General features: G+C 58.7%; 7 protein-coding genes across 9 annotated transcripts; all 7 read right to left on the bottom strand.

Annotated features, from left to right (window-relative positions):
* Window positions 1-493: 493 nt before the first annotated feature.
* ABB37_07115 (hypothetical protein) lies at window positions 494-1,999 on the bottom strand (the record flags this gene model as incomplete). The annotated part of the gene is made up of 1 exon (XM_015805635.1): window positions 494-1,999. Exon 1 carries the CDS (start codon window positions 1,697-1,699, stop codon window positions 494-496), a length of 1,206 nt encoding a protein of 401 aa, XP_015655641.1. The 5' UTR covers window positions 1,700-1,999.
* Window positions 2,000-4,026: 2,027 nt separating this feature from the next.
* On the bottom strand, window positions 4,027-6,239 carry ABB37_07114 (hypothetical protein; the record flags this gene model as incomplete). Of its 2 annotated transcripts, none has more annotated exons than XM_015805633.1 (1): window positions 4,027-6,239. In XM_015805633.1, exon 1 carries the CDS (start codon window positions 5,764-5,766, stop codon window positions 4,027-4,029), a length of 1,740 nt encoding a protein of 579 aa, XP_015655639.1. In that variant the 5' UTR covers window positions 5,767-6,239. The 2 variants fall into 2 exon arrangements, with proteins under 2 accessions (XP_015655639.1, XP_015655640.1); XM_015805634.1 differs by having other exon boundaries at window positions 4,027-5,780.
* Window positions 6,240-6,916: 677 nt separating this feature from the next.
* Window positions 6,917-9,985, bottom strand: ABB37_07113 (hypothetical protein; the record flags this gene model as incomplete). Its single annotated transcript, XM_015805632.1, has 1 exon — window positions 6,917-9,985. One exon carries the CDS (start codon window positions 9,983-9,985, stop codon window positions 6,917-6,919), a length of 3,069 nt encoding a protein of 1,022 aa, XP_015655638.1.
* Window positions 9,986-10,663: 678 nt separating this feature from the next.
* Window positions 10,664-11,385, bottom strand: ABB37_07112 (hypothetical protein; the record flags this gene model as incomplete). 2 transcript variants are annotated; one of them, XM_015805630.1, is made up of 1 exon in its annotated part: window positions 10,664-11,385. In XM_015805630.1, exon 1 carries the CDS (start codon window positions 11,222-11,224, stop codon window positions 10,664-10,666), a length of 561 nt encoding a protein of 186 aa, XP_015655636.1. In that variant the 5' UTR covers window positions 11,225-11,385. The 2 variants fall into 2 exon arrangements, with proteins under 2 accessions (XP_015655636.1, XP_015655637.1); XM_015805631.1 differs by having other exon boundaries at window positions 10,664-11,367.
* A 1,642-nt stretch (window positions 11,386-13,027) lies between these two features.
* On the bottom strand, window positions 13,028-14,136 carry ABB37_07111 (hypothetical protein; the record flags this gene model as incomplete). Its single annotated transcript, XM_015805629.1, has 1 exon — window positions 13,028-14,136. Exon 1 carries the CDS (start codon window positions 13,943-13,945, stop codon window positions 13,028-13,030), a length of 918 nt encoding a protein of 305 aa, XP_015655635.1. The 5' UTR covers window positions 13,946-14,136.
* Window positions 14,137-15,535: 1,399 nt separating this feature from the next.
* On the bottom strand, window positions 15,536-17,551 carry ABB37_07110 (hypothetical protein; the record flags this gene model as incomplete). Its single annotated transcript, XM_015805628.1, has 1 exon — window positions 15,536-17,551. Exon 1 carries the CDS (start codon window positions 17,315-17,317, stop codon window positions 15,536-15,538), a length of 1,782 nt encoding a protein of 593 aa, XP_015655634.1. The 5' UTR covers window positions 17,318-17,551.
* A 540-nt stretch (window positions 17,552-18,091) lies between these two features.
* Window positions 18,092-25,225, bottom strand: ABB37_07109 (hypothetical protein; the record flags this gene model as incomplete). Its single annotated transcript, XM_015805627.1, has 1 exon — window positions 18,092-25,225. One exon carries the CDS (start codon window positions 25,223-25,225, stop codon window positions 18,092-18,094), a length of 7,134 nt encoding a protein of 2,377 aa, XP_015655633.1.
* Window positions 25,226-25,251: the final 26 nt, after the last annotated feature.

The raw sequence follows: 25,251 nt of genomic DNA, 5'->3' as shown, positions 1-25,251 counted from the left end.
ACACCGAAACAGAACAGGTCGAGAGAGAGAGAGAAAAGGAGGAGGAGAAGGATTCGTTCTACGTTCCGGGGCCCCTGCTTCGCACGTTCTCTCAGATGACAACACACAAGCTCTCTCGGTGGCGTGCGACATCGTCAAAAGGCGGTGCATATAGCAGCACGAACGCCGCGTGAGAAAAATCTGAAAACAAGCGCTACACCGCAGTGCGTGTGTTTCTTCAAACGATCTGTTACGTACAACGAAGTCATCGGTGAATCTGTGACGAACAACGACACGACAAGACCTAACAATAAGAAAAACACAAACAACAATGAAAGCAACAACAAAGGTACGCGCGTCCACGCACCCTCCCTTCATAAAAGTGCATCAAGTTGCAGCGCTGGCGAGCGCATCGCAGATAAGAAGAAGGAAATGACACGGACGTACGCACACGCACACCCCCACCAATATATATATATATATATGCTTTCTTCTCGTTGACAACAATCGCAGCTCACACAACCGTGCGCAGCTGCCCGATAAACTGCAGCAGAGCCATGTACTCCTCCGCAACACGCAGGAGAAACGGATCTTCGCGCTCCGCCAGCGCAAACGCGCGCACCTCGGCGTCCGTGATCTGGTCAGCGCGCAGCGGTGCAGAAGGGGCGATGTCGTGGGAGGTACCCGCGACGGTCGTGCTCACCAACTCCGCCGAGGACAGGTAGGCTGACGCGGCGGCGCCACCGTACGCCTTCTTCCACGCCTGCAGTACCGCCTTCACATTTACCTCGACTTCGATTTCGTGCACGTGCGACGGCGACGTCGCGGGACTCCTCAGGCCGCTTTGCCGGGCGTACGTCTTGCGTTTCCGCGAGTGCCGCGTCAGGAACGGGGCGGGGGTTGGGATGACCGTCCCTCGGCCCAGCCTCGCCACGTCGCTCGGTCTGCAAAAGGTGGAGAGGCTGTGTGAGGGGTGCCACAATAGGTCGTAGCTCGTGAGGGACTGCGTGAGGTAGATGGTGAAAAACGGTGATACGGGGAGGGAGGCACGATTACGGTAGCGCATGAGTTCCGGCGGCGTCGCCACCATCTCGAACGGATCTATGGGAATGGCCACCTCAGCCGCGACGGAGAAGCGGAGGTCGGCGCACCAGCCCGGGCAGCACACGTCAGCTCGTGCAATCCGCTTCTTTTCCCACGCACTCTGCATCAGGATGGCGTACTGAAACAGAAAAGGATTCCGCAATTCAACGGGCGATGACGACGACGCGTTGCTGCCGCTGCCGCCCGCCCTCCTTGCCCGATGCTGCATCTCCACTAACGTTCCAGTGTCGCATAGCAGCCGTTTCTCACTTCCCCACGACAGAGTTACACCGTCAACCGCGTAGCGAGGGCCGCGGTCATGAATGTCGCTCGATGAGGCAATGCCGTGCCTCATTAACGCGAGCTCCACGCCGGCCATGATGGGCCGCGTTACACCCGATTCGAAGGTGTAGAGGTTGTTGTGCAGGGAGTCGATGACTGCGGTCGTGGCGACGGCGACGGGAAATTCGTGGCGGTGGGTGCTGCTGAGGCCCACCTGCTGCCCAAAGCGGGCCTCAAATTCGATGACGGTGGACGAAGGGGCGCGGTGCTGTTCCTGCAGACTGCGCAGGAGGAGGCGTGCGACGCTGCGGGTGATGGGGTCGCGATAGCGCGGCAGCTGCGCGAGTTCTCGCATTTTTGCAGTACAGATATAGAAATAGGTGTTTGCTTGTTTATGTATATATCTATCTGCCTGTGTATTCTTTGGTTCTTTCCTCGTGAAAGAAACGGTCTTTGATTGGCAAGCTGACAGAATTCTGTTCGGCGCGGTAATTACAAGCCAAGAGCAGGGAAGTAAGAGAGGACGGCGCAGGTGCAGCGCTACGCGAGTTGCAGAGTGGCGATGGTGGCCCCGATACAATAGCAAATAATATCAATAACAGTAAAGACCCACAAGTCCACACACACACACACACACACATGAATAGGAGACACTGAAGGCGCAGGTTGAAAAAGAACGTATCCGAGGAGAGAGAGGGGGGTAGAGGGGAAGAACGCGGAAGAAGCCGTTTGTACTGCGAAGCAGGTAACGACGGAAGAAAGCAGAAGCGCACGCTACCGCGTTTCCATCGATCTTCTTTCGTGCTCTGCATAATACGGACGAGGGAGAGCCACATCACTGCGACCGAAGCAGCGTCGTACTCATGATGGGCATGCAGATGAGAGAAACAGAATTCACATAAAAAGGACAGTGCCTTTCCATTTTTTGTTTGTTTTTCAACTTCAATGCGGGCATTTGATCAATCGAATACAATGGATGTGAAATCGGCGAAGTAACAGCGTTGGGCCGGATGCGACAAACGGCGACGAAAAGAGTGCGAGAGACGACCAACACCGATGTGTGCGGGAACACCCCACGCGGCGGTACACAAACATACACCTACACCTCTATCCGTACACGTGCTCTATGAGGAGAAGAAGAACGACAAGGACGAAGACAAGAAGATACACACACACACACACACACACACGTACACGTGAATAGGAGATGAGCAGAGATATCGAAATAACGCCATTTCTGTTTGTTAAGCTCTAACAGACTGCGTGCGTGACGTAGCAGCAAACGATCCCCCACTCCCACCCTCCCTCGAAAAAACAACAACAACGAGAGAGATATTCAAAAATGGGAAACAAAAGCGTGTTAGCGCGAAATCAAGCGTTCCTGAACAAAGCCGATCGAAGATGAGGCAGAGAGGATGCGGAACACACCGCATTGAACACTTCTTAAAAATACAAAAACGAACACCTAAAAGAAGGGAATAGCTCATAGCTCATATATATATTTGGCGACCATTCGCAACATCACGATAACGCTCTAGTGCGCCGAGGTATCTTCTATGATTCTAACAAAGTACCTTGTTTTTACGCCTTCACGCAGGCGCCGTGAAGCCCTACAACACCCGCTCTAGTTGGACCATTGATGCAAATAGGATACCCGACTCTTCTCTCGTAGTGACAACTCCACTTGCGCTCTTCCCTCCCCTTCCCCCCTAGTACTCGTAACTACCACCAAGACTGAATCGAGAAGCGCTACTGGAGCTGCTGCTGCTGCTCCCCACTTGCCGGTAGGGACGAATCTCCCCCCCAGTGGCACTCGCAGAAGGCCTGGCCGTGGCGGACAGGGGCGTAGGAGGAGCAGCACCACCACCCACCGTAGGTACAGCTGTGAAAGGAACGGGGGCATAGGGCGTGCTGCTGGGCACTGGAATGAGAGGGGCGGCGGGGCGACTCGTGCCGGCAACTCCGCCAAGGCTCGGCACGGGAATTGCGGAGGACAGCGCAGGTGCAGGGGAAATGTATGGGGTAGAAAGGGTGTTAGAGGCGAAGGTCGGCGCGGCGCTCAACGGCAGATTACTACGACCGCTACTGCTGCTGCTACTACTCTGAGGAACGGGAACAGGGCTGAGAGAAGTGGTCGTGGGTGGCTTGACAGAAAGGGCCGCTGCAGGCGTCGACAGTAACAGCGGTGGGGCAGACGCGAGGGCCGGCGGTGGCGGGTGGCGTTGAATGTACGGGTTTGTGCTGTTGCTCTCGGTGCTGGTGGTGCTGTTGCTGGTGCCCGGCCGAGGAACGATGGTGGTCGTAGCGGCAGTGGTGGTGGCCGTCGTGCTGACCGCCGGGCCTGCCGTTGGGATGGGCAGCGGAGGCGAGAGAGAAAGAGGCGGTGCCGTCGCGGTTGACCGCTTCGCAAAGTAGGAGCCGACGACGGAGGTGGCACTCGGGGTCGTCGAGGGCGGTGTCACGAGTGGTGCGGGATACGTCGCGGTGGTGGCCGCAGCGGCGGCAGACGAAGAGGGTGTTGGGATCGGTGGGGGCGCTATGCCGGCGCTGCTGCTGCTGCCGGCGCTGAAAACCGGCGAAGGGAGGCCTGGCACGAGGCCCTGTCCTGGACCAGCATCCGTGCCACGGCTCACCACACGATTGGGCGGCACTGTCGAGGCGGAGCTCAGCGAGGAGCTGCTGTCACTCGCCCAGTGGTGCGCCGTCGCGTGGGCGTGCTTCTTCTTCTCCGGGGTAGACGGTACGGCCACCGCCACCGTGACGGGCTGCTGCTGCTGCTGCTGTTGTGGGAGGGAGTTGCTGCCTGGGACACCGAGGGAGTGGAACTGGTCTCGGCAAGAGGCTGGACAGCGGAGCAGGTGGCTGCTGCTGCTGCTGCGTATCAAATCGAGGCACAGAGAGTGGCGTCTCTGCCGCTGCAACAGACGGTGCTGGCGGTGGAAGCGGGCTCATGACCGGTGGGGCTTGCAGACCCGACAGGGGTGAAGGCAGCTGCGGGGGACTGATAGGAGCGGGCACGTTGACGGTGATCCCACTTGTGTAGTCGTAAGCGTGCGTCGGTGGCACGGCGGCGGAGGCTGGGGCCGGCGGGAGCGGCGTCGGCGGTGGGCTGGCAGGCACGGAGAGCGCAGGGACTACCGGCACCGGCGTTAGTGAAGGTGTCGTGATGGTGGTGGTGGGGTGCTGCGCCTGCTGCAGCTCTGCCACCCACGGCGGACGCGGGACGGTGGGTTCGGTCCCTGCTGCCGCCGCTGCTGGTGTCGTCGTCCCCGGTGCGACGGCTGCTGCGTTGCTGGTCCTCAGGGCCCGGATCTCCGCCTCGAGGTCCACCAGCTGCCGTCGCAGCGCGTTCTCGGACGACTCCCGCTGGCAGGAGAGGTTGTAGTTCATCATCGCGCTGACGTCGGGTACGACGGGAATACCCTGCAGCTGCTCTGCGAGGGACGGAGAGGCAGGCGACGAGGACGCGAGGCCGGGCAGCGGAGAAGAAGACGGCGATGGCGCGAACGCTGAGGGAAGCGCGGAGGCAGTAGCGGGGGCTGCCGCTGGAGATGGTGGTGGTGGAGGTGGCGGGGTGGTCGTGGGCTGTGATCGCGTCGCGCCCAGCATCATGAGGATTAAGTTCTCACGCTGCTGACGCTCCATCACCTCCTTGTCCTTCTCTAGCTGTTCCACGCGATGACGGAGTTGCGGAAGGGCCGCGAGTTCTTCAGCGGACGAAACCTGCGGCGGTGGTGGTTGGTAGTAGCTCTGCTGGGGGAGCTGCGCGTATGAGGTGGGCGCCGGGGGCGGAGGGGAGGGGGACGACACCGCTGCTGGCACAGGCAGACCTGCACCGTCACTCCAGGCGGAAGGAACGGAAGGCGCAGCAGCAGCAGAGGAAGAGGTGTTGTGCCGCTTGCGCAGATGCGACTGCATCGACTCCGCCTTCTGGTACACCTCGCCGCAGTACGGACAGGCGTAGGCCGGGGCGGTCGGTGCGCCGCCGCCGCCGCCACGCGCCAAAGCCGCCTGTGCGTTGTACTCGTACGCCAACAACGTCCGCCGCTGCGTCTTGACTTGCTTTTTCAAGCTACTGTTCTCCTCGGAGAGGCGCTGCAGCATCACCTCGCGCTCTTGCACGGCCGCCTGCTGCGCGGCCATCCGATCGTTCAGCCGCACGTTCATCTTCGCCAGCACCTCCTGGGAGTAGACGAGGTACTGAATCACGACCTGGCAGAGCTGAAATAGGTGGAGGATGTGCTCTGCGGTGAAGAGGGCCGCCTCGTCTCGCGTGACGCGTGAGAAGGCGATGTTCTCGATGATGCGCTGCAGCGTCTCCACGCTGGTCGACTTCATCAGCCGCTCCACATCAATCGAAACAAGGACTCCCCAGTCTAGCCGCTCGTTGCCCTGCACAAACTCGAATTCAGAACTCGCCATTGTGCGAAATAGCTTTAGAGGTGTATATACGAAGCAGCAATTGTTTTATTATTTTTGACAGAGGAAGAGGAGAACCACAAAAGACGGGAGTGAAGTATGAAATCTACTACTACTATATTATTCCCTTCAACCGCACACGTTCTACGTATATTTTTGGTTTTGTCTGAAGGAGTCTATGAGGATGGCAACACAAACAGCAGCGGCTGGCAATGACGCGCGTTGCAGCAGGCGCATACACACACGCAGTAAAGAGAAGAGAAGGAGACAACAGCGCCTGCGCCACTCGATGCCGTATCACCTTTCCTGGAGTTGTTGTTGTCAAGGAATTAGGAAAAAAACACAGGTTGTGGAGTACGTCAACCAACGTCTATGTGTTCTGTTTTGAGTGCAAAATAGAAGGTCACTGGAGAAGCTAACAAAAAACGCATCAGCTGCTTGGTCGACGTTGCGAGACAGGCGGTGCCCGCTATTCTGGACAACGCATTACGCAGATGTTCAAGGCAAACCGAAGAGAGCGCGCGCGAGAGAGATGGAAACAGAGAAGGAGAAAAACATATAAAGGTCGAGAAAGAAAAATAATAGGTTGGCTCGTGTGCGTGCGGGTACGCGCACGCTTGACCCTCTGGGGAAGGATCTGTGACCCTCATATGCGCGACGGAAGAAGGAGAGGAGTCTTTTTTTGGTGCCGCTTCAAAGCCGATCACGGCGTGACAAGGCGGCGTGCCCATCGCGTATTTCTTCATACAAAAAAGGGAAGTTCTGCGTCCTGTGGTGCTTGTAGTTCACACGGAGCCCGGCGCCGTAAATAATAAAAAACATCTCTACTGTTTTTATGATTATTGCGAATTAACTTAGAAGACTTAGTAGAAGTTTAAACGCCAGAATGAAAGTAAACGAGAATACCCCGCGCAGGCAATCCAAGATGAGGCGGAGGTGCGTCTTGGCGAACGACAAGACACACCTTATTTCTATTGTAGGAACAACAGAAAGAGAGAGAAAGAGAAGGTGGTTTTCGTCGAACACCTCTTTCCTTTTAACGTGTTGAGAGCGGAGTGGCTACCAATACACGACGAGCAGCGGCACAGTTGATTTCGCACGCCCACCGCAATCACACACACACACACACACACACCCGTGTGCACCCACTTCATTAGGAAGTCACGAAGGAGAACACGCCGGACTCACGCTCGAGCAGCTGCACCATGCGCGAGGTCCCGACCAGCCGGTTCAGTTCATGCGTGTCGTAGCGGCAGTACAGTGTCATCGTAAAGGCGTTTGGCGACGTCGCGACGAGCCGGTTTGTCAGCGACGCGTAGTACTCGGGAAACATCGGTGGGCCGTAGAAGACGAGTGCTTCCGCCATCTTCACAAAGTAGCGCTTGAAGAAGTAGAAGCGCTCCGTCACGAGCAACACGGGCCGCTCCAGGTCAGAGAACTGACCCAGCGCCTTGCGTTGCTGCTTCAGCGACGTGTACTCGGAGAGGGCGGCGTAGCTCTCGCGGTACTCGCGGTGCAGGTAGTTCCGCACCCGCACAAAGTCAAAGTAGGAGGGCACGAAGATGATAATACGCACGTCGCGCTCCGCCATGGCGTTGATCTTCGCCTCGTAAACCTGCTTCGTGAAGAACTCGAAGCGATCTTCGTCGACGGTGGAGAGCGACGTCGGCTCGAAGCGGATGAAGTGCTGACGCACGGGGACCAGAACGCGCGCGAGCACGCCGGGGTCTGCGCGACGCTGCAGCACCACCTTGCCTGAGTTGTTCACCGATGACGTGCGGAACGTTGACAGCATCGTCGCGGTACTCACCTCCGTGGCGACGATGGTCTGGCGATGCCGCCCGCTCCTCCCCTCAAGAGCCCAGGCGTAGACGCGGCGCAGGTCAGAGAGTCCGTGGGTGGTGTCCGTGGGCCGCTTGTCCAGGAGCTCCAGCACCGCGGCGACGTGCATCCAGTTCTGCTGATAAAGCATCTGCGCCTCCGTCAGCAGACAGACTTCAATCGAGGAGAGGGAGACGAGGACGTCGCCGTTCTTCTCGATGCGGCGACGCAGGCCCAGCGGGGAGCAAATCAGCAAGTCGCTGTTGAGAGGGTGGGCGTACAGGTGCACCCGCTCCGGCTCCAGGCGGAGACCGACGCAGAAGGAGTCGTCGATGTTGCCTTCAAAGGCGCGTTGGTACTCGCGGGGGCGGCGCTTGAAGGTCGGGTCGAGGGTCTCCTCAATCTCGGTGAAGTCTTGCTCGAACATCGCCAGCTTGGGACACTTTTCAGGGTCGGCCTGGAGGATGGACACGAGCGTGTACACGAACTTGTAGGCGTGGTTGCGCAGGGGACACATGACACACAGACGCGTCTTGCTGAACCCACGATCGCGCAGCTCCGGCTCTTCCTCCTCTTCCTCTTCGTCGTTATCCTCTACAGCAGGCTCGGCTGCTGCCTTTTGTGGCTGCTGCTGTTGCTTACGACGAGCCCACTGCTGACGTCGCCGAGCACGCTGGGCCTGCTTCCGCTGCGCGAGCAACGCGTCGTGCGCCACAACCACTGATCGCGCCTTAAACCAGTGATTCAGCAAATGCAGGGCGTACACCTCGCGACGGGATTCGCTGTTTTGCCAGCAGTGCAGTGCGTCGAACACATCGGGGTAGCCCTGCAGGAGGTCCAGCAGCCCCCGCTCCTCCGCGGTGAAGTTCGGGAGGTTCTTGTGCCCCCGGAAGGCCGTCCACTTGGCCCACAGCGCGGGGTGCAGGTAGGCAGGGAGCTGCGTCACCGCCGCCGCCGCGACATCAAAAGGCGCGTGAAGGAGGTGCTGCTGGACGTGTGCGGTGGCGAGCACGGCGACGTTTTCCGGGTGCAGTGTGTTGTACTCCTCCGCCGAGACGAAGAAAATGCCGAGCTGCTTCTTGTCCTCTGTCGTGTCCATGAGCGTCGCCGCGCGCTTTTTCAGTGGTTCGTTCGACGCAGCGAGCAGCTCCACCGCCGCGTGCGGCACGGGAAGCGGCTTCAGCGGCGTCTCATCCACCCCGCCGTGCAGGTCAAGGTGGTACTTCCGGACCCACGCGTCCGCCTCGCTAAGGACGCTGCCGTGCTGCTGCAGGACCGACACGCTACTCGTGTTAAACTGAAATGTTTGCAGGAGTTGGTGCTGCTCTGCTGACTTCTGCTTTGTGCCGCCGCGCTCTGTTCCCTTCTTTGGTGTTGTGGCGCCGCCGCCATTATTATCGGCGTCGTCGTCGTCGCTGCTCACCTCGTCGCCCTCTTCATCTTCGTCAATGAGCGCGTCTTCCCTCTCTTCCTCCTCTTCCTCTTCCTCTTCTTCAGCTTCGGCATCGTCGTACATCATGGCATCGTCGAAGAGGTCCGCCCCATCGTCCTCCTCCTCATCCCCCTCTCCATCCTGTAGCACACCGTTGCTGGCGTCTTCATCGTCCAAATGAAACAGCGGGTTGTCGCCATCCCCCTCCTCCTCGTCATCGCCCTCTTCGTCTACCTCGTCATCCGTTTCGTTGATGTCCATTAAAAGGTCTTTGTCAACGACGTCATCGGCGTCAGCCGTCGTCTCCCCGAGCTCCTGATCTTCTTCACCCACTTCCTCTCCCTCCTCTGCGCTGAGACTGTCATCACCGCTACTGCTGCCTTGACCGAGGTAGAGACGCCAGTCTTCGGCATCGAGCTCGTCATCGCCGTCGTCGCCGTTCGTGGTACCCTCGCTGCGTTGCTCACCGCGCTGCCCACGGCGCAGGCGGCGGCGCTGAGGCGGGCGTCGTGTGGCGACCTGCGCTGCTGCTGCTGCCTCGCTGTCACTGCTGTTCCAACCATCATCGTCGTCTTCCTCTTCCTTCGCTTCTCCATCGAAGGCATCATCGCGGCTATCCGCGCCACCTTCGCCTCGGCGAGTGCGCTTCCGTGCCTCCACTGCCGCATGTAAGGACGTCTTCTTATTAGCGGAGGTTGGACCAGCACCGAGCATCGCACGTAGTTTGCGCATGGAGCGCGTCTCTCGCCAGGCTTCCGTTTCCGAGTCCGTCGAAGAGGCCTCGTCACTGGAGCTGCTCACGACGGCCAGCTGCTCGGCCTCTCGCTTCGCGGCGTACACCTCAACACGTTCGTTGTGCTTGCGGCGACGGTCTTCTTTGGAGGCGCCTTTGGTGCCGCGCTGCTGGCGCGATGCCGCCTTCTTCTGCTTCGCCTTCAGCTTCTTGAAGAATCCGCCGGAACGCCCCATTGCGACGTGTTACGGGAACGGCGCGACTTGAAGAAAAGCAACCTTCACAACAAAGGTTGTATGTGTGGTGGGCCAAATAGAATGGCCCAGAGGCAGAAACGCGAGCTGCACGCACGTCGGTGACAGAGCGGTGCCACGAAGAGCGACGTCGAGGTGAGACTGCTGGTGGAAAAGGAAAAGAAAGCGAGGCGGCTCCCTCGTTGGAACTGCCGTAGAGGAGGAGGACAGGCAGAAGACGTGAGACATTCAATAATAATAATAGTAAAACAAGGAAGGGGAGAAAAGAGGTAGAATGGAAAAGGAACACTGGCGAAGGAGAAGATATTCTAGTACACACACACGCTATCAGCGAAGCTTGTTTTTTGTTTGCTTTCTGACGTGATAACAGGAAGGGAGCGGGAGAGAATGACTCCCCTCCCCCTCCCCTCTTGAGGGCTCTCGTTCCGGCTTCTCGCTTGAGGTGGAGCGAGAGAAGTACCGTTTTTCTCTTCTACGTCTTTCTCGTTTCCTTTTAAGGCAAACGCATGAGAATCGACATATAAAACCGACTTCGCAGGGAGACGCCACAACGCGGTGAAAAACACGGCGATGTGCTCCTCGCGCTTCCTTCGTCGTTGATGCCGGTAGTCATTCTTCCATTCCTTTCTTTTGCTTTAGTTGTCGTCCACAGATGGCAACTTACGATGCTGCCTTCTCGGCACACGCATACGCCTCAGCGGCCGCCAACGCACGCTGCTGCGCGTTTGCCACCTCCACCACGCACTGCACCGCCCGTCGATACGCTGCTTGACCGTCCCGCAGAGCAGAGGACGGGTTTGCGCTAAAGTAATAAATCGGATCCACCAAGGTCAATACGTCATCCTTCGTTTCCTTCCTTGCTGCCTCGGAGGAGGCTTTAGGAGCCGCCCGCCGTGCCGGCAACGCAGAGATGCGCTCGCCTTTTCCCTCTGTCAGCACCCACGTACTCGAGCGTGCCTGCCCCACCGGCGGCTCCTCATTACCTTCCTCTACTTCCTGTGCGACGGTAAGCAGCGGAGTCAACGTATTCCCTTGTGTAGGGACGGCGTCGAGGGAGACAAGGCATCCGCGTGTCGACTCCTCTTCCCGCTGGGCCGCGACGAGGTCGAAAGCGGCCTCGCGGAGAGCGTCGTGCAGACGTGCTCGGGCCGTCTCCAGCAGCTCGAGGGCTGCAATGGCCGCCGCGTCGGGTGCGCTCTCTGACTCGTCGGCGGAGGACATGCGGTGCTCACATAAAAATAAATATAAATATATAAACAAAAATATTCTGTTGTTGTGATTACGTGTGCAGAAGTTGCAGTGCGCCGCAAACCAGCCTCGCAGAGAGGGGGCGGTCGCGACCGTCTTACGGTGGTGATGATGCTGATGCTGATGTTGGCTCTGCGTGTTTAATGGGCGGTTTCACACACACGCAAGAGATACCCCCCGAGCAACGAGTGGGAGAGAGTACAGCCGGGGAAATCGTCGAGGAGGAGAAAACGTACTCTCTTTTCTCCCCCAAAAGAGTCACATTATAACGGCCATTGTATAACCTACAGTTCTTTTCAACCGCACCCGCAGACCACCGATGCCCACGCACTCCGTTTCCGTTATCCCTTCCAACATCTGCCACGACACGCCAGTGGGGGGGGGGGGGGGGGGGAGGCGGGCAAAAAAGAGATGCCGTGCATGCCGACGACCCAATCCGCCCCCGACGTCCTCTCTTCCATTTCTCTTTCACTCTTTGTTATGATTTCTACTGGGAAAAAGCAAAGCACAAATACACCACAGAAAACGATAAAGAACGCACACGTGACGAGGAGCGAATGTATATATATATATATATATACGACCCCGTCCCGCTTCAGGAAGCTTCTACTTATTTTCTCGTATTGCGTTCGTATCTCTCCCGCTTTGACATCTGCCGGGGTCGAAGAACACACACCGCACTTCTCTAATCATCCATATTAAAAAGAAAGAAGAAAGGAATCATAATGATGTACAGGAAACACAAAGATAAACCACCGAAATAGGGAGGATTAACGTAGGAAGCGGAGGAGTACAAAACAGAGAAAGAGAAAAGCCGAGATAAAACGTATGACGTGATACTTAAAGAAGATTTGAGGCGGCGGTGTGCATCGACGAACGGTTCCACAAGGACGGGGGGGGGGGGGTAGGGAGGGGGGTTCTCTTCCCCAATCTTTCTTTGTTCTTCACCGCTTTCTCGTCAACGATGGTGATGATACTATTGAAAGCAAAAAGGTGTAAAGCTAAGGGTCGTACAGCACATCCACATACATCCACACACACACAGTGATTGAGTTTTACGACCGCGCACTCGACACCGGAAAAGAAGATACACAAAGTATAAAAGTATCGCTGTTGCCCGATAAGAGGGTGAACGCAGAAGAAAGAAAAAAAGGAGGAGGAGGAAGAATGCGCAGTGCCGGACAAAATGCATTGACGGAACACGTCAACGCAACGGTACGGCTGCGGTGCTTCCCGGGACGGTGAAGATGATCAAAGCGCACATGTTGCTTCGCCATTTCACACACACACACCTCTACACACACACAAAGATACACCCAATACCGGACTTATCTCCCCCAAAAACGTTCCGAGCGAGGAAATGCATAAAAGGAAAGGAAGATAAACAACGCCAACAAACACCCGCTGATGCATGAGAAGCAGCCCACGAGAGAAAAAAGAAAAGCATAGATAATCATATATAAATGAACTAGTGAAGTAAAAAAAAAGATAACTACTGCGCTTCTTACACCGAAAGAAAAGAAAGAAATGCTGCGTATTTCCGCAGAAAAAAAAATCACACACACACACATCAAGGTATTTGCCGCGACCGGAGTGCACGTTTGGACGCTTTACATTTTTTATTATCTTCCTTTCCTTCTCACGTGTGGCGTGTCCTGAGGAAAGCAAACCAAAAAAATACACATGCTCTCCACAACGTCATTTCTCCCCCCTCCCTTCTTTAAACCCTCTGCAGACGCCGACTTTTACCTTCGTCGGTTTCGTGCTGCTATTCTACTAGTCGTCCATGACGTTGTAGGCCTCCTTCTTCGAACCGAGCTCCACCGTGCGGTCCTCCCCGCCACTCGGCGCAGGGGCGCCACCACCCATGCCGAGCGACTCCAGTGGATTGCCCCCGCTGAAGAACTCGAACTTCACAAAGAGAATGCCCGACTTGGCCGTGTTCGTCTGCACGAGCTGGCTGTCCACCATCACCGTCTGCGCCGTTCCGTCCTCGTTGCGCTCCGCGCGGAAGTAGGAGTTGCCGGAGGCGTCAATCAGGTCCACACTGTGCGGCGGCACCTTGCCCTTGCGGCAGAACAGAAAGATAATGTAGGTGTTTATGTCCGCCGGGTCGCACTTCGCCATGGTGTCGGCGTTGCTGCGCTTCACGTCTATCCGGGCGACGAGCAGCGTGCTGTCGATGAAGAAGCCCTGCGACGAGAAGGGATTCACGTTCTGCTCGTTCAGGTTGGGGATCGTCCACATGACGGACAGCGTGTTCTTCTCCGGCATGCGCTTCACCACGATGTTGTCGTCATCGAAGGCGAAGTGCACGTAGAGGGTGTCCTCCTCACCCAGGAAGTCCTTCATGTCGTTGTGATTGCACACGTTCCAGTGCCCGCACCGCTCTGAGTCGGTGGGGATGGTGTGGGCGGTGTGCTGGCGCAGCACCTGCTTCTTGGAGTTCTCGAAGTAGTAGGAGTACTTGGGAATCGGAGGCTTCTTGTAGTGGATGTACACGCCGACGTCGCCGCTGCTGCCGAGGGACATGTGCAGGTGGAACTTCGTCTTGGAGAAGCACGTGACGTTGTCGCTGTCGAGTGTCATGCCGGGCTCGTAGTCAGAGAACTTCTTGACGGTCCAGGTGAAGCGGCGGCCCGAGCCGTCGGTGGCCTTGAAGGTGCCGGCGCGATCTTTGCCAAAGAGACCCATTGCTTTCGTATTTACAATGGCGGATTGTGGTACGCGGAGAAGAAAAGGAAGAACCGCTGCGGTGTCGGGGCGATTGCGTAGATATATATGGGCGCGAGGGAAGGTTGTGGTTGGCAACACGTTATCCCAGAAAGGAGGAGAAAGAAGGTCCAAACACCGGAGACGGATATCGTTGTTTTGAATATCAACCTTTTAGGATTATTTAAACATTATTATAACCATTAACAATAGCAATAGTAGTTGCGATGGACATGCGAATGAATGAAAACAAAAACAAAGATGAAAGACAACACCACCAGTAATAACGGTCGAAGTGTCGACAAGTGAAGAGGAGCGGGTGGAGGACACACACATACGGAGGGAGACAGTGAATGAGAGAAGGACGGGGTGTGATCAACACGAAAGCAGTAGCCGTAACAGAAGAAACGAGGTGTTCATGAAAAGCCGCGCTGCGCGCAACCCAAAGCGGAGGCGGTCATAAGGCACTCCTTCTGCTCCACCCACGATGCCGGCGGCAGAGAAATAAGCTCCAGAAACAATTGAAACGCATTGGGCGTCCACCACGTACTACTTTTAACGATGTAAAGTGATGAAGTACAAATGGGAAAAACATCAAAAGAGATATTAGAAACTTAAATTAGTGTTTTGCAGAACACGCAAAACAAAAAAAAACATGGCGAGGGCCCCGTTAGATCGTCAACGATTCCCCTCCTTTGAATACTGTATATATATATATTTATATGCAAAACCAACTAACTAAACAAGAGAAAAGAACTAGAATAAAAGCCGAGAAGGACCGATGCCGTCCTCAATTCAATCCATGGAGGCATATATATATATACATATATAGTGGGAGGTAGATATGTGTAGACCTACACTTTCCTGCTACGGTGACTGTGTCGAATTAAAACATGGTCGATAGAAGTGTACTACACAGGCGGCAAAAACCACAATCCACTGTAATGTCTTGACGTTGAAGGCTTAAAAAAGAAAGAACGAAATAAATAACGAAAGCGTAGACAATAGGCATTCGTTTCCTCGCCCACATGTCCGCGGACAAAGAAGTTCGCAGAAGAGAGAATACCTTTTTCCACGTATCCAACAAAAGCGGACGATCGCACGTGCCTACCACACACAACACTCACACACACGATATCGGAGCACCGGTTAAGGTGGAGGTCGATGTCTGCCATGCAAAACAAATAATCAAATAACAAAGAGCAAACAATCAAAAAACCAAAGTTGTCTTCGCAAAAGCCAGAAGACATACTGCGACGCGACGAGCTGAAAGGAATGCGCAGCGGCACCGGCCACACACACATACACACACACACACAAGCACACGTTCAGAAAAATCTGTTCACGCGCATTGAACCGGCAATGAAGTCTTTGAGGGAAACATCGGAAAGGGAAAAAAGGAAAAAAATTAGGGGCAGAAACGATTTATGCGTGAGGAGAGATGAAAGTTTTCCGAGAACGCTTTCCAACGTCCTCCATCACATCCGCACTCTTTTTTTCTTGGCTCCATGTATCGCATATGGGAAGAGAGAAGAAAACAGAAGGAAACAGAAGAAACATGAAAGGAACAGTTTAAACAACGTACGTGCCGTAGGAGTTGGAGGCGTCCTCCCTCCGCGCCGTGTACCCGGCGTCCGCGTCCACCAACGCGTCGTACAGCTGTGGGAACGACAACTGCAGACCCACCGGCACCTCCGCAAAGCACACAAAGATCGTCGTCACACACGACGCGATCGGGCTGTAGAAGATGCTGCACACCACCCACGCCATCACAAACATGACGGTGACGGCCGGTGCACTCCACGTGACGATGCCGGTGAAGACCGCGACAAGCACCGCACTCATGAGGGTCATGATGGCCACCACCTGACTCGCCAGGCAATCGTTGAAGACGGCGGAGAAGACGCACTGCTTCACCAGTCCCCACGTCTCCTTGGCGGCGTCCACGTAGCTGCAGCCGTAGATGGCGACGTGCACAAAGGCGTACTCGTTGAAGTAGCGCACGAGATCTTCAATGCAGCCGACCATACAGTCCATCAGACACATCACAAAGCTGTTCTGATCGTTGCCGCTGCGCACGCAGTCAATGATAGAGTGAACGAAGGAGACGACGGCGGTGACCAGGGAGCCGAAGCAGACGGAGCCGAAGCTGGTGGTGACGGCGCGCTGCAGGGCCATCGTCACTGGTGCGAGCGGCAGGTGCTCCTCGCCAGCGAAGTACCACGTGGCCACCACCCCGCATACCGTCACGTGCACCACCGCGTTCACCACCTCCTGCACCCAGAAGAAGGCAAATACGACCATGAAAGGGTAGATGATATCCTTCCCCATCACCCACCCCGAGGCAAGCCGCAGCACGCTCGGCATCACGCAGAGGATGAAGACAACCAGCATCGACCAGCACACCAGGACGGAGCAGAGGGAGATGGCAAAGAGGCTTTTGTGCCGGCGCAGCACCGCCACGGTGGCGCAGAGCATCGTCGCCGTAAACGGGATGCGGTCTTGAATTAAGTAAATCCACAGCAGCGGCATAAAGGTGAGGATGGTGAAGAGCAACGCCCCGAGCGGCGACCCCCGCGCCAACGCCACCCCCGCAGAGATGGCGAAGAAGACGGAGCTGGCCGTCGACTGCATGAAGATGAGCTGCCTGGGGTAGAGGGAGATGATGAGCAGACCCGCATAGGCCACCAGCACCGTCGTCGTGACGGCGAAGACCAGCACGACCAGCATGCCCACCGCAGAGCCGATGGAGAGGCGGGGGCTGGTGCGGGCCGGAGCGGAGTTGCCGCTGAGCAGGGCGTTCTGCCGCTCCCACAGGGCCGCCACACCCGCCCGCAGCGCCGCCACGTGCCGCAACGGCGGCTTCTTGTCCTGCGGCAGCGTGCGTGGCCCGTACCGCACCGGCCCCTCCGGCTCCGCCTGACCCGCAATCACGGCGAGGTCGACGTCCGTCAGCTCGAGCTGCCAGATCTGCGCGGCACCCCACAGAAGCACCACCGTGACGAGCGCGATGAAGAAGAGCGCCGCCCAGCAATCCTGACAGCCGCGGGCGCGGAAGCGCCACAACTCGTTGCTGCAGGGACGACCCCCCGGCGTGTGGAACGTGTGCCGCGGGCCGTGCCGGCCGTTGGGCTGGCGGGTCGAGGGGGAGTTCTCGGTGTCGCCCATCAATTTAATCGGCTCCGAGGTGTCGGTGCCATGCTTGCTGCTGGCCTCGTCATCATCGAGGGCCCAGGCGTCGTAGATCGGGGCGCCAATGCCGAGCTCCTCCGCGTAGGGGTCGCCGTGCACCTCGGAGAGGTTAATGGTCCGCAGCGGCACGGACTCCTGTGGGCGCTGCGCTGGGGACGGCATGGCGAGGCTGAAGAAGTAAAGCAAAGAAGAGAGAAAAACACAAACCGGGCTTAACCGAAATAAGAAAAAAGAAGCTGTCAGCGACAGTTTTTCGAGCACATGCAGACGCGAAGGCACTAAATAGAAGCAACGGCAGAAAAATAAATCAGAAGGAAGAGGAAGAGAGCAGTAAGAAGCTTAGGGAAACGATTTGAAGAATGCGCTGAGGCGACTCCGTCGTCGTGTGTTCTCTCTTTTAAATATTTATATATTTTGATGTGCGAGGACACGTCCGACGTGGCACACGAAGTTGGCGCGGCGTGTGAACGAGGAATCCGAGAAAGGGAGAGGAAGGGGAGACGAGAGGAGAGGAGAGGTGCGAGGGGTAGAAGAGTAGTAATAACAAAACACGGTACGCATCCAGCAGCAGAGATCCGTAAGTGCTTAAATAGCAATAATACTAACAATAATACCCTTCGTTGAGGTGTTTCCGTCTCTTTCTCGGGCTTAAACGGGGAGGGGGGGGGGGACAGATGCGTGCAGATCGCATGGATGATGATTGCCTGGATTTTCACTGTAACGCGTTTTCATTAGGGTACAGTGAACGAAACATACAAATGAAAGAAAAAAGAAAGGGATGCTGGCAGGATGAAACAGCAGCTTCAACCAACCAACCAACAGCGGAGATTGAGAACAGCGGAGACCATGATGGCAGAGCGCACAAATACAACAGCAGTTCCACGAAGCCAAAGACGCGAGCACGACAAAACACAGAATCCAGCGTCTCTTCGCACTTTACGGGAAGCGAAAAGGCCGACACGCAAACACATCCGCGCCGCCGTGTCTCTCACCTGGCGGCACGCTCTGCGACGATGACGACCGCGGCTGCTGCGGTGTTTCTCCATCCTCCGCTGGTTGCGGCACCTTCGACGCACCGTGTGAACTCCGCGCTCCTTCCACCACTTGCGGGAAGAACACGGTGTCCACGTACGTGCGCTGATACCGCCAGTCCGCGCTGATTAAAAAGGCGGTGGTCGTGCGGCGATAGTTCGGCCCGGCGGGAGAGCCGACGGAGCCGGCGTTGGCGAAGCCGTAGCCGCGGTGCTCCGTGCGGGAGTACGGGTGCTCGTCGCTTCTTACCGCCGCCGCTACCACCGCAGTGGCAGCCGCCGGCGACGCAGAGAGCCGCGGACGGATCGTCGACGTCGAGGGCGCGGCTACAGCGGGTGCTGACGGTGCCGTCCGTGCATCAGGCGGGAGGGAGCTGCTGGGGGGTTGGCCAATACTACGCCCTCCCCGCACGTCACCGGTCGTACCCACGGCAGCGTGCGAGACGCGGCCGTGTGCGGTAGAGTCAGACTCTGCTCCTGATGCTGCGGCTGGATCTCGCGTGGGGTGTGGCCGCGGTGTCCACTGAATTGCAGAGCGTGGCGATGGAGACGCGGCGGGGCTGCGATGCAGATGCTGCTGCTGCTGCTGTTCGGGTTCTCGCTGCGTAGCACCAGCACTATTGTTCCTGCCACCTCCACAAACTCCTCCTCTTCCGCTGCTGCCGCCTCGTCCCCACACTCCGCTTCCACGTCCACCTCTGCTGTTCCTGCTTACGGCGGCCGTGTTGGCACGCGAAAAAGACGGCGGACGACCAGGGCGGACACCCAACCTACCGGTAGCACTGTGGAAGGCGACGTCGTCTGATTCGAAGTAGTCAGGCGCCGACGACTGCAGTGCATTTTCTTGCCGATGGCGCAGCTGTGCTTCGAGGTCCACCAGCCGCCGCTCCAGCTCAGCGCGGCGTTGCGCTAAGGCGGACAATTGCTGCTCTTGTGACTGTTCACCCGTTGGTGTGCCGTGCTGTGGCTCTCGAACATCTTCCCAGAAAGGCGGTGGACTCTCAGGTGGTTGACCACGAGCGGCGGCGGCAGGGTAGGGTGTGGGCCCAACGTGCATCGACGGAAGCCGACGATCGTCTTCTACGCGCTCGTCCTGTTGACGTGATGCGGGTGTCTGCTGAGAGTCGTCGATGACGTGACCTGGCAGCGCAGTGGACACCGTATTTCCCGTCGCGGTGACACGATCAGAAACCGACCCTTCCACCTTGTTCCGCGGACCTAATGTGGAGTCCACTCCTACGAACGCGGCGTGCGCTCCTCCCTGCTGTGGTGACGGTGGCTGTTGCGGCCCATCCGCCCTCGCTGGTTCTGTTGGAAGCGACGTCGGAGCTTCAGGAGACGGGAGAGGGGCTTTTGCTGCCGCGGACGGCTCTGCGCCCAACGCGCTCCCTGTTTCCTTGCCGATCCTCGCCTCTGCGGCTGGTGCAGTTGGAGCGGTGATGGTGGTCGTAGTGGCGGCCAGCGCAGACTCGTACGCGTGTAGGGTTGGCAGCGACAGCATTGGGTGGGAGGTGAAAGAGGGAGTACCGCTCACGCCCTCGACCGGCGTCGGTGATAGCGTCTCGGCGTCCAAAGGGGGCTGCTCCATCGCCTCGTGCAGCTCCTTCCGCTTTTCGTCCTCTTCTACAGCTTCTTTTTCAGGAGTGGTAATGGAATGCGAAGGTGGAGAGGTCGCGACGTCTTCCGCTTCTTTCGTTTCCCGAGGCTGTGCGAGGCTTTCCGCCGTAGTATTTCCTGTCGACTCCTTTTCTGGGTGGGTGAGCCCGCTCGCTTCCCGACTCACCGGCGGTGGTGGCCCCGGGCTGCCGGGCGCCACGGTGGGCGCAAACGGCGTCGACGCTCGAGGCGTGTCCTGCAGAGCATCGGCGAGGCCCTCCTCCTCTTTCTTCTTTTCAGCCTCCACACGGGGGTGGACAGGGGTGTCGTGGATATCGTCCGTGCCCTCCTCTTCACTGCCTTCCTTCGTTGACTCGTCATGTTCACGTGTGCGTCCTTCGTCAGCGGGGGTTTCCCCTCGCGTTGCTGCAACTGAGGGCTGGTGTGTTGTCTGCTGATGTCGCAACACCGGCGTCGTCGAGTGCGAAGTCGACCGCGACCACTCCGCTGCCGTGGAGGCGCGTCCGTACAACATCGAGTTGGTCAGCCCCATCGTGTACTCCATCGCCTCCGAGGCGGCTGTCGGTGCCTCCGAATTTTTACTTCGTCTCCGCCCTTCTCCTTCCTTTCCCCCCTCCGCCGCCTCTTGTATGTTCAGAGCGGGACGAGGTAGGGATTGCGTTGGCGACAGTGGTGGGAGTGGTAAAGGCGGTGTGGTCTCTGGTGACGGAGTGTTTGTCTCTGCGGGGATTGGCACTGCCGGTGTGGGCGCGTTCATCGGTTTACCTGCTTCGTCACCCGTGGCGCCTGCGTGAGCGCTGCCGGGGCTCGTGGACATCGAAGCCGCTTCCGTTGCATTGAACGTCGCGTTATCTCGGAAAGGCTGCGGCACTGCGTTGATGACCCCTGACTGAAGGCGTACGTTTTCTTCGTCTCCCACAACTGGAGAAACAGGAGGGGGAGGTGAGGAGGTGCGTACGTCGTCCATTAAGCGACGACGGGCCTCTTCAACACGCAGGTCCGTCCCTTCCGCCTCCGCTTTGTCCTCACCTACGACGTCCGTCGGCGGTCGGGACTTGGCTCCGCGGGGAGCGGTCGCGGTGGCGCCGTGCCGCGGCGAGGAAGACAAAGAATCCGTGGCGCTTTCCGCGAGCGGCAACAACGACGGCGCACGCTCCACCTCAGCAGGTCGGGACGGGGTGGCCGCCACGGATGAGGGCGCTGGTGGTGGTGGCCACATAGTCGGCGTTGGGGCTGAAGCGAGGCTATCCTCTTTTACTCTCTGCGACGCGGCGGAGCGGGGAAGCGGCGCACCCGTCAACCGCCACACCACCGCCTTACTCACCGTGTCGCCAACTGCTGCTGCTGCGGTGCCTGCTTGTGCGGGAGGCGATTCCTCCGATGTTGCTTCAGTGGTGGCTGCAGGCACGTCTGCTGGGTGGCCTTGAATCTGTGCGTAGGAGGCGCGGTGACCAGTGGAGGGCGACACTCGACGCTGCTGCTGCTGGTGCTGGGCCTCATACGCTTGTCGCCGTTCATGCAATTCGGCATAGGTCGGTCCGGCCGGCTGTGGTCGATGCTGCGGGCTTCGCGAAGGTGCGTTGGCCTCCGTTGTAGTAGAACGATGAAGGGCAGACGGGGCAGGGGTTGAAAAGGGCCTGGCAGGAGATGGAGTGGTGGCCAGCCCGGCCGGGACGGCATACGGCCCTCCTCGCACGCGTGCGGACGCCTGTTGCTGCTGTGCGTAACCCGCTGGGGTCTGGACGGAGGCGCTCCCGCCTTGCACCGCCGTTCGCCGCACGGGAGAGACCTCCACATCCCTGTGCCTACCTCCTTCCCCCACCATGTCGTCGTCGTCGTCGTCATCGCCTGACGAACGTGCTGTCTCTCGCTGCTGCTGCGGCGGTGGCCGTTTCTGCCGCCACGACCGCGACGGCCTCGCCTTACGAGTGGCGCCGCTGCGAGCGACGTGGTGCCTTTTGAGCCGTGGGGCGGGTGCGGCGTACCACGGGCCTGCCGGTCGCGGAACCTGTGACAGCAGCGAGGCCGCATCAAAGGCATTCGAGCCCGTATGAAAATCACTGCTATTGTTGTCGTCGTTTCCAGCAGTACCGCTGCTGCTGCCGCTGCTACTGCTGAAGAATACCGGGCGGAGTCCACGTGTGAGGACACGCGCGCGGGGGCGATTCGCCTGCAGATGCGGTGGCAGCCGATGACGTGGCAAGGTGCGGTGATGATGACTACGGTGCGGTGAAGGGAGGTGAGACGGCGACGGAGTTGCCGAGGCATCCGCGGCAGCGGGGGTGCGGGAGGGACGGGGATTGGTGACGTTGTCGGGGTCCGCGTGGACCTTTTGACGCCGTCCGCTGTCTGCCCAGTCTAGTGGAATCGTCCACGACACACCCGGCTGCTGCTGCTGCCTTCGTTGATCCCGCTGCCGTGAGGGCAGGCCGGTGAAGGTGGTACTCTCCTCTTCTTCCGCGCTATCGAAAAAGGTTGATGTCTCTTCATCCACGTCTCGCTGTGTGTCACGGAAAGACGACGGCCGATGCGCAAACGGATGCGGCTCCTCGGCGAATTGCGCCTCTCGGTGGTACGGGGTTGTGTCATCGTTGCTGCTGTTGCTGCCGCTGTTGCTCAACGCGTGCGGCTTATCCTTTGTGGCGCTCTTCGGCCGCTTGGCTTTCCCACCTTCGTGTAGCGGCGACACAGCGTCCTTCTTCGCATGGGCCGACTCAGCTAACTCCTGAGACGAAAGCCCATGTGGCAGTCCGCCGCTGCTGAAGGCGCGTGGCATGCTCTGCGCTGGAAGAGAGAAGTAAAACGAGGAGGCCCTCGATGGCTCCGCGGAGGCGGGAGGGTTCTGATCAGGCGGTGGAGGAGGAGGGTGACCTTCATCTTCGTACGGAAGCGCCTGCGGAGGACTCAGCGATGCGGCAGGTTGCAAGGCCTCACCAGTCGTCGCCGTCTCCCATGCACTCAGCCGCTGCGTCAGCGGCGACGGCGACGGCGACGGTTCCGACGGCTGTGGCGCGGACAGGGAGGGCTGCGGTTCGTCGTCGCACTCCGACTGCACTCGCGCCCACGCCTCCGTGTCCGTGTCCGTGTGGAGAAAAACGATGGCTGGCCGCGGCTCTACCTCCGATGCACCACTGAGATTGCACGAGTGCTTGCTCGGCAGCCCGCTTGTGCTTCTGACCGAGTCAGGGCGAGCGACACGAGGAGGAGCGCAGGCGGACGTGCCTGCTTGCAGGGGTGCGGCCGTGCGATCCTCGCCCTTGTCGCTGCTACTTCGTCTCCGTTCATCGAGACGTCCACCATCGCCTTCTTGCAGTTTCTTTCCGCTCAGCTGCACCGTGAACGCTTCACTCGACGTCGTGCTGCTCTCGCTGTCGCGGCCCACGCCTGTGTCTGGCGCTGGCTGAGGCGGAAAGGAAGGAGTTGGTGGCAGAGATGAAGTGCCATCGTTGCGCACACGGCCCACATCAAGCGCCTCGTCGTCTTCTTCGCTTTCGTCCTTGTCCAGCGTCCACAGATCTGAAAAGCTGGAGCCGCGGACCCGGTGTGCTGGCAGGCCGATGTCGGTGATGGACGCGGTGATGTCTTGGTTGTGCGTTCCGGCTGCTGCTGATTGCTGTGAGACACGTGTCCGATCACCCGCTCCGTCCTTGCTGTCCATCTCGCTGCACTGCCCGAAAAGCGGAGACGCAGGCACGACGGAGAAGGCAGGCAGCGAGGAAGACGCCGATGACGACGATGCCGTGTGCGGCAGCGCCTCTGCGCTCACTGCGGGGAGCTGCGAAGGTACACCAAGAACGACCGACCCGCTTCGCGATGTTGCCGACGACCCTGCCTGAGCAGAACGATCGGCACTGGATGAGCCGTCTGACAGAGCGTGAAAAGACTTCACTCTTGTACCCTCGACCCGCCGCCCCGCAACGCTACCGTCAGCGTGCACATCCTTCGAGTCGTGGCCTTCGGCGCTCTCGCCCAAGTGAGTCACTGCGCTGTCCGCGGCTCCAGAAGGTACTCGTGGCTGCTGCAGTGTTTGAGCTGGAGTAGTGCTCGTGGTATGAACAGCCTCCGATGGCGCAGGCGCGTTGCGGTCGCCTGAAGACGGCGGCTGGCCTGCGCTTTCTTCCCAATCCCCACTCGACTTCACCGACGTCACCAGACCCGCCTCCTCTGCCACGGGAGCGTCGCTTCTCTCCGCTGTCGTCTTCGTTTTGTTAAGTGATTGCGGCTGAGTAGGCCGTGCGAATACCACCGAGGACGACGCGTCCGTACAGGATGACGACGGTGAAGATGAAGGCTGCGGAGTCGTCACGTGTGGAGTGCCCCGCTGCGCATCTCCCACTCCGTCGTTGAGCGATGATCGCTCGCCGCGCCGAGGAATCCGAACGCTGCCGCCGCCGGTGCCGCTGCTGCTCGGCTCCGTCGATGAGGCTGAGGACGTTCCGCGCCGCACCGCCCTCCCTTCCGTCTTTGAGCTCGTCGATTTCTCGAACTTTGGCGTTTCAGCGCCGCCCAATGGATGTAGCGTTGGAGCTACCGGCGGTGACAGCGTGGCGGCACGCCGAGTAGAATCCACAGGAAGTGCAAAGGTGCTGCTGCGGCTCGTACTCACGTCGTCCTGCGCCTTTGCAAAGAAGTCCAGACCTCGCTGCGCCGCGTCGGAGGCTTCGTACAACCGCACCGCGTAACGGGCCTCAATCTCCCGCAGCAAAATCGTCTTTCGATGGTCCCGCTCACGGCGCAGAAGCCGCCGGAGGAGCTCCGCCGCGTGAAGGCTGAGCTGCCGCCCCCACAGCTGATTGGCGAGACACTGATTGCCGGGGTGGATCGCACTCTCGCTGTTCGAGGAGAGTTCGTACAGCGGCGGAGAGGGCCGCTGCGGCGCGTCTCGCTTGTGTCGTACGGTGAGAGCCGTCGCGGTCTGGCTGCTGCCGACGCTATCAGGTGCTGCAGGTGCTGCGGCGTCGAGCAGAGAATTATGACGTCGCGGCGAGGTCACACTGCTGCTGTCGCTGCTAGTCAAGCGCACAGAACTCCATTCATTTCGCGGTTTCGCAGCAGCGTTCTCGCCCACGTCAACATCTGTATTCACCGCAGTTCCCACGCCTTCAGGAAGCGGTGAAGACTCCGAGACCCCCGCCAGGACAGTCAGTGCAGGTGAAGTAGCGAGTCGACGCGACTCGTCCACAACACCCACGAGGCCATCCATCGACTGCGTGCCGACCGAGCGCGCGTATGCCTGATGCCAGCGATCACGGGCACCCTCGATACGCCGCAGCGCGCAAGCGTAGTCAAGCAGACGATCGAGAATTTTATTGCCGCCATCCAACGCTCTCTGGCCATCCCGCGAAGCAGTCCCATCGCCCTGCAACGGTCTGCTCGGGGTGGCGTGCAGCGCAGCCCCCTCAGCAGCCGGCGTGGCGTCCATGGCAGCGTCCACGTGCACGGGCCTCT

This window comes from Leptomonas pyrrhocoris (assembly GCF_001293395.1).
Source record: "Leptomonas pyrrhocoris isolate H10 chromosome Unknown, whole genome shotgun sequence".
In the NCBI taxonomy this organism is placed as follows: Eukaryota; Euglenozoa; class Kinetoplastea; order Trypanosomatida; family Trypanosomatidae; genus Leptomonas; species Leptomonas pyrrhocoris.
Note: the sequence above shows the minus strand (reverse complement) of the source record. Positions and strands in the feature narration are given on the sequence as shown.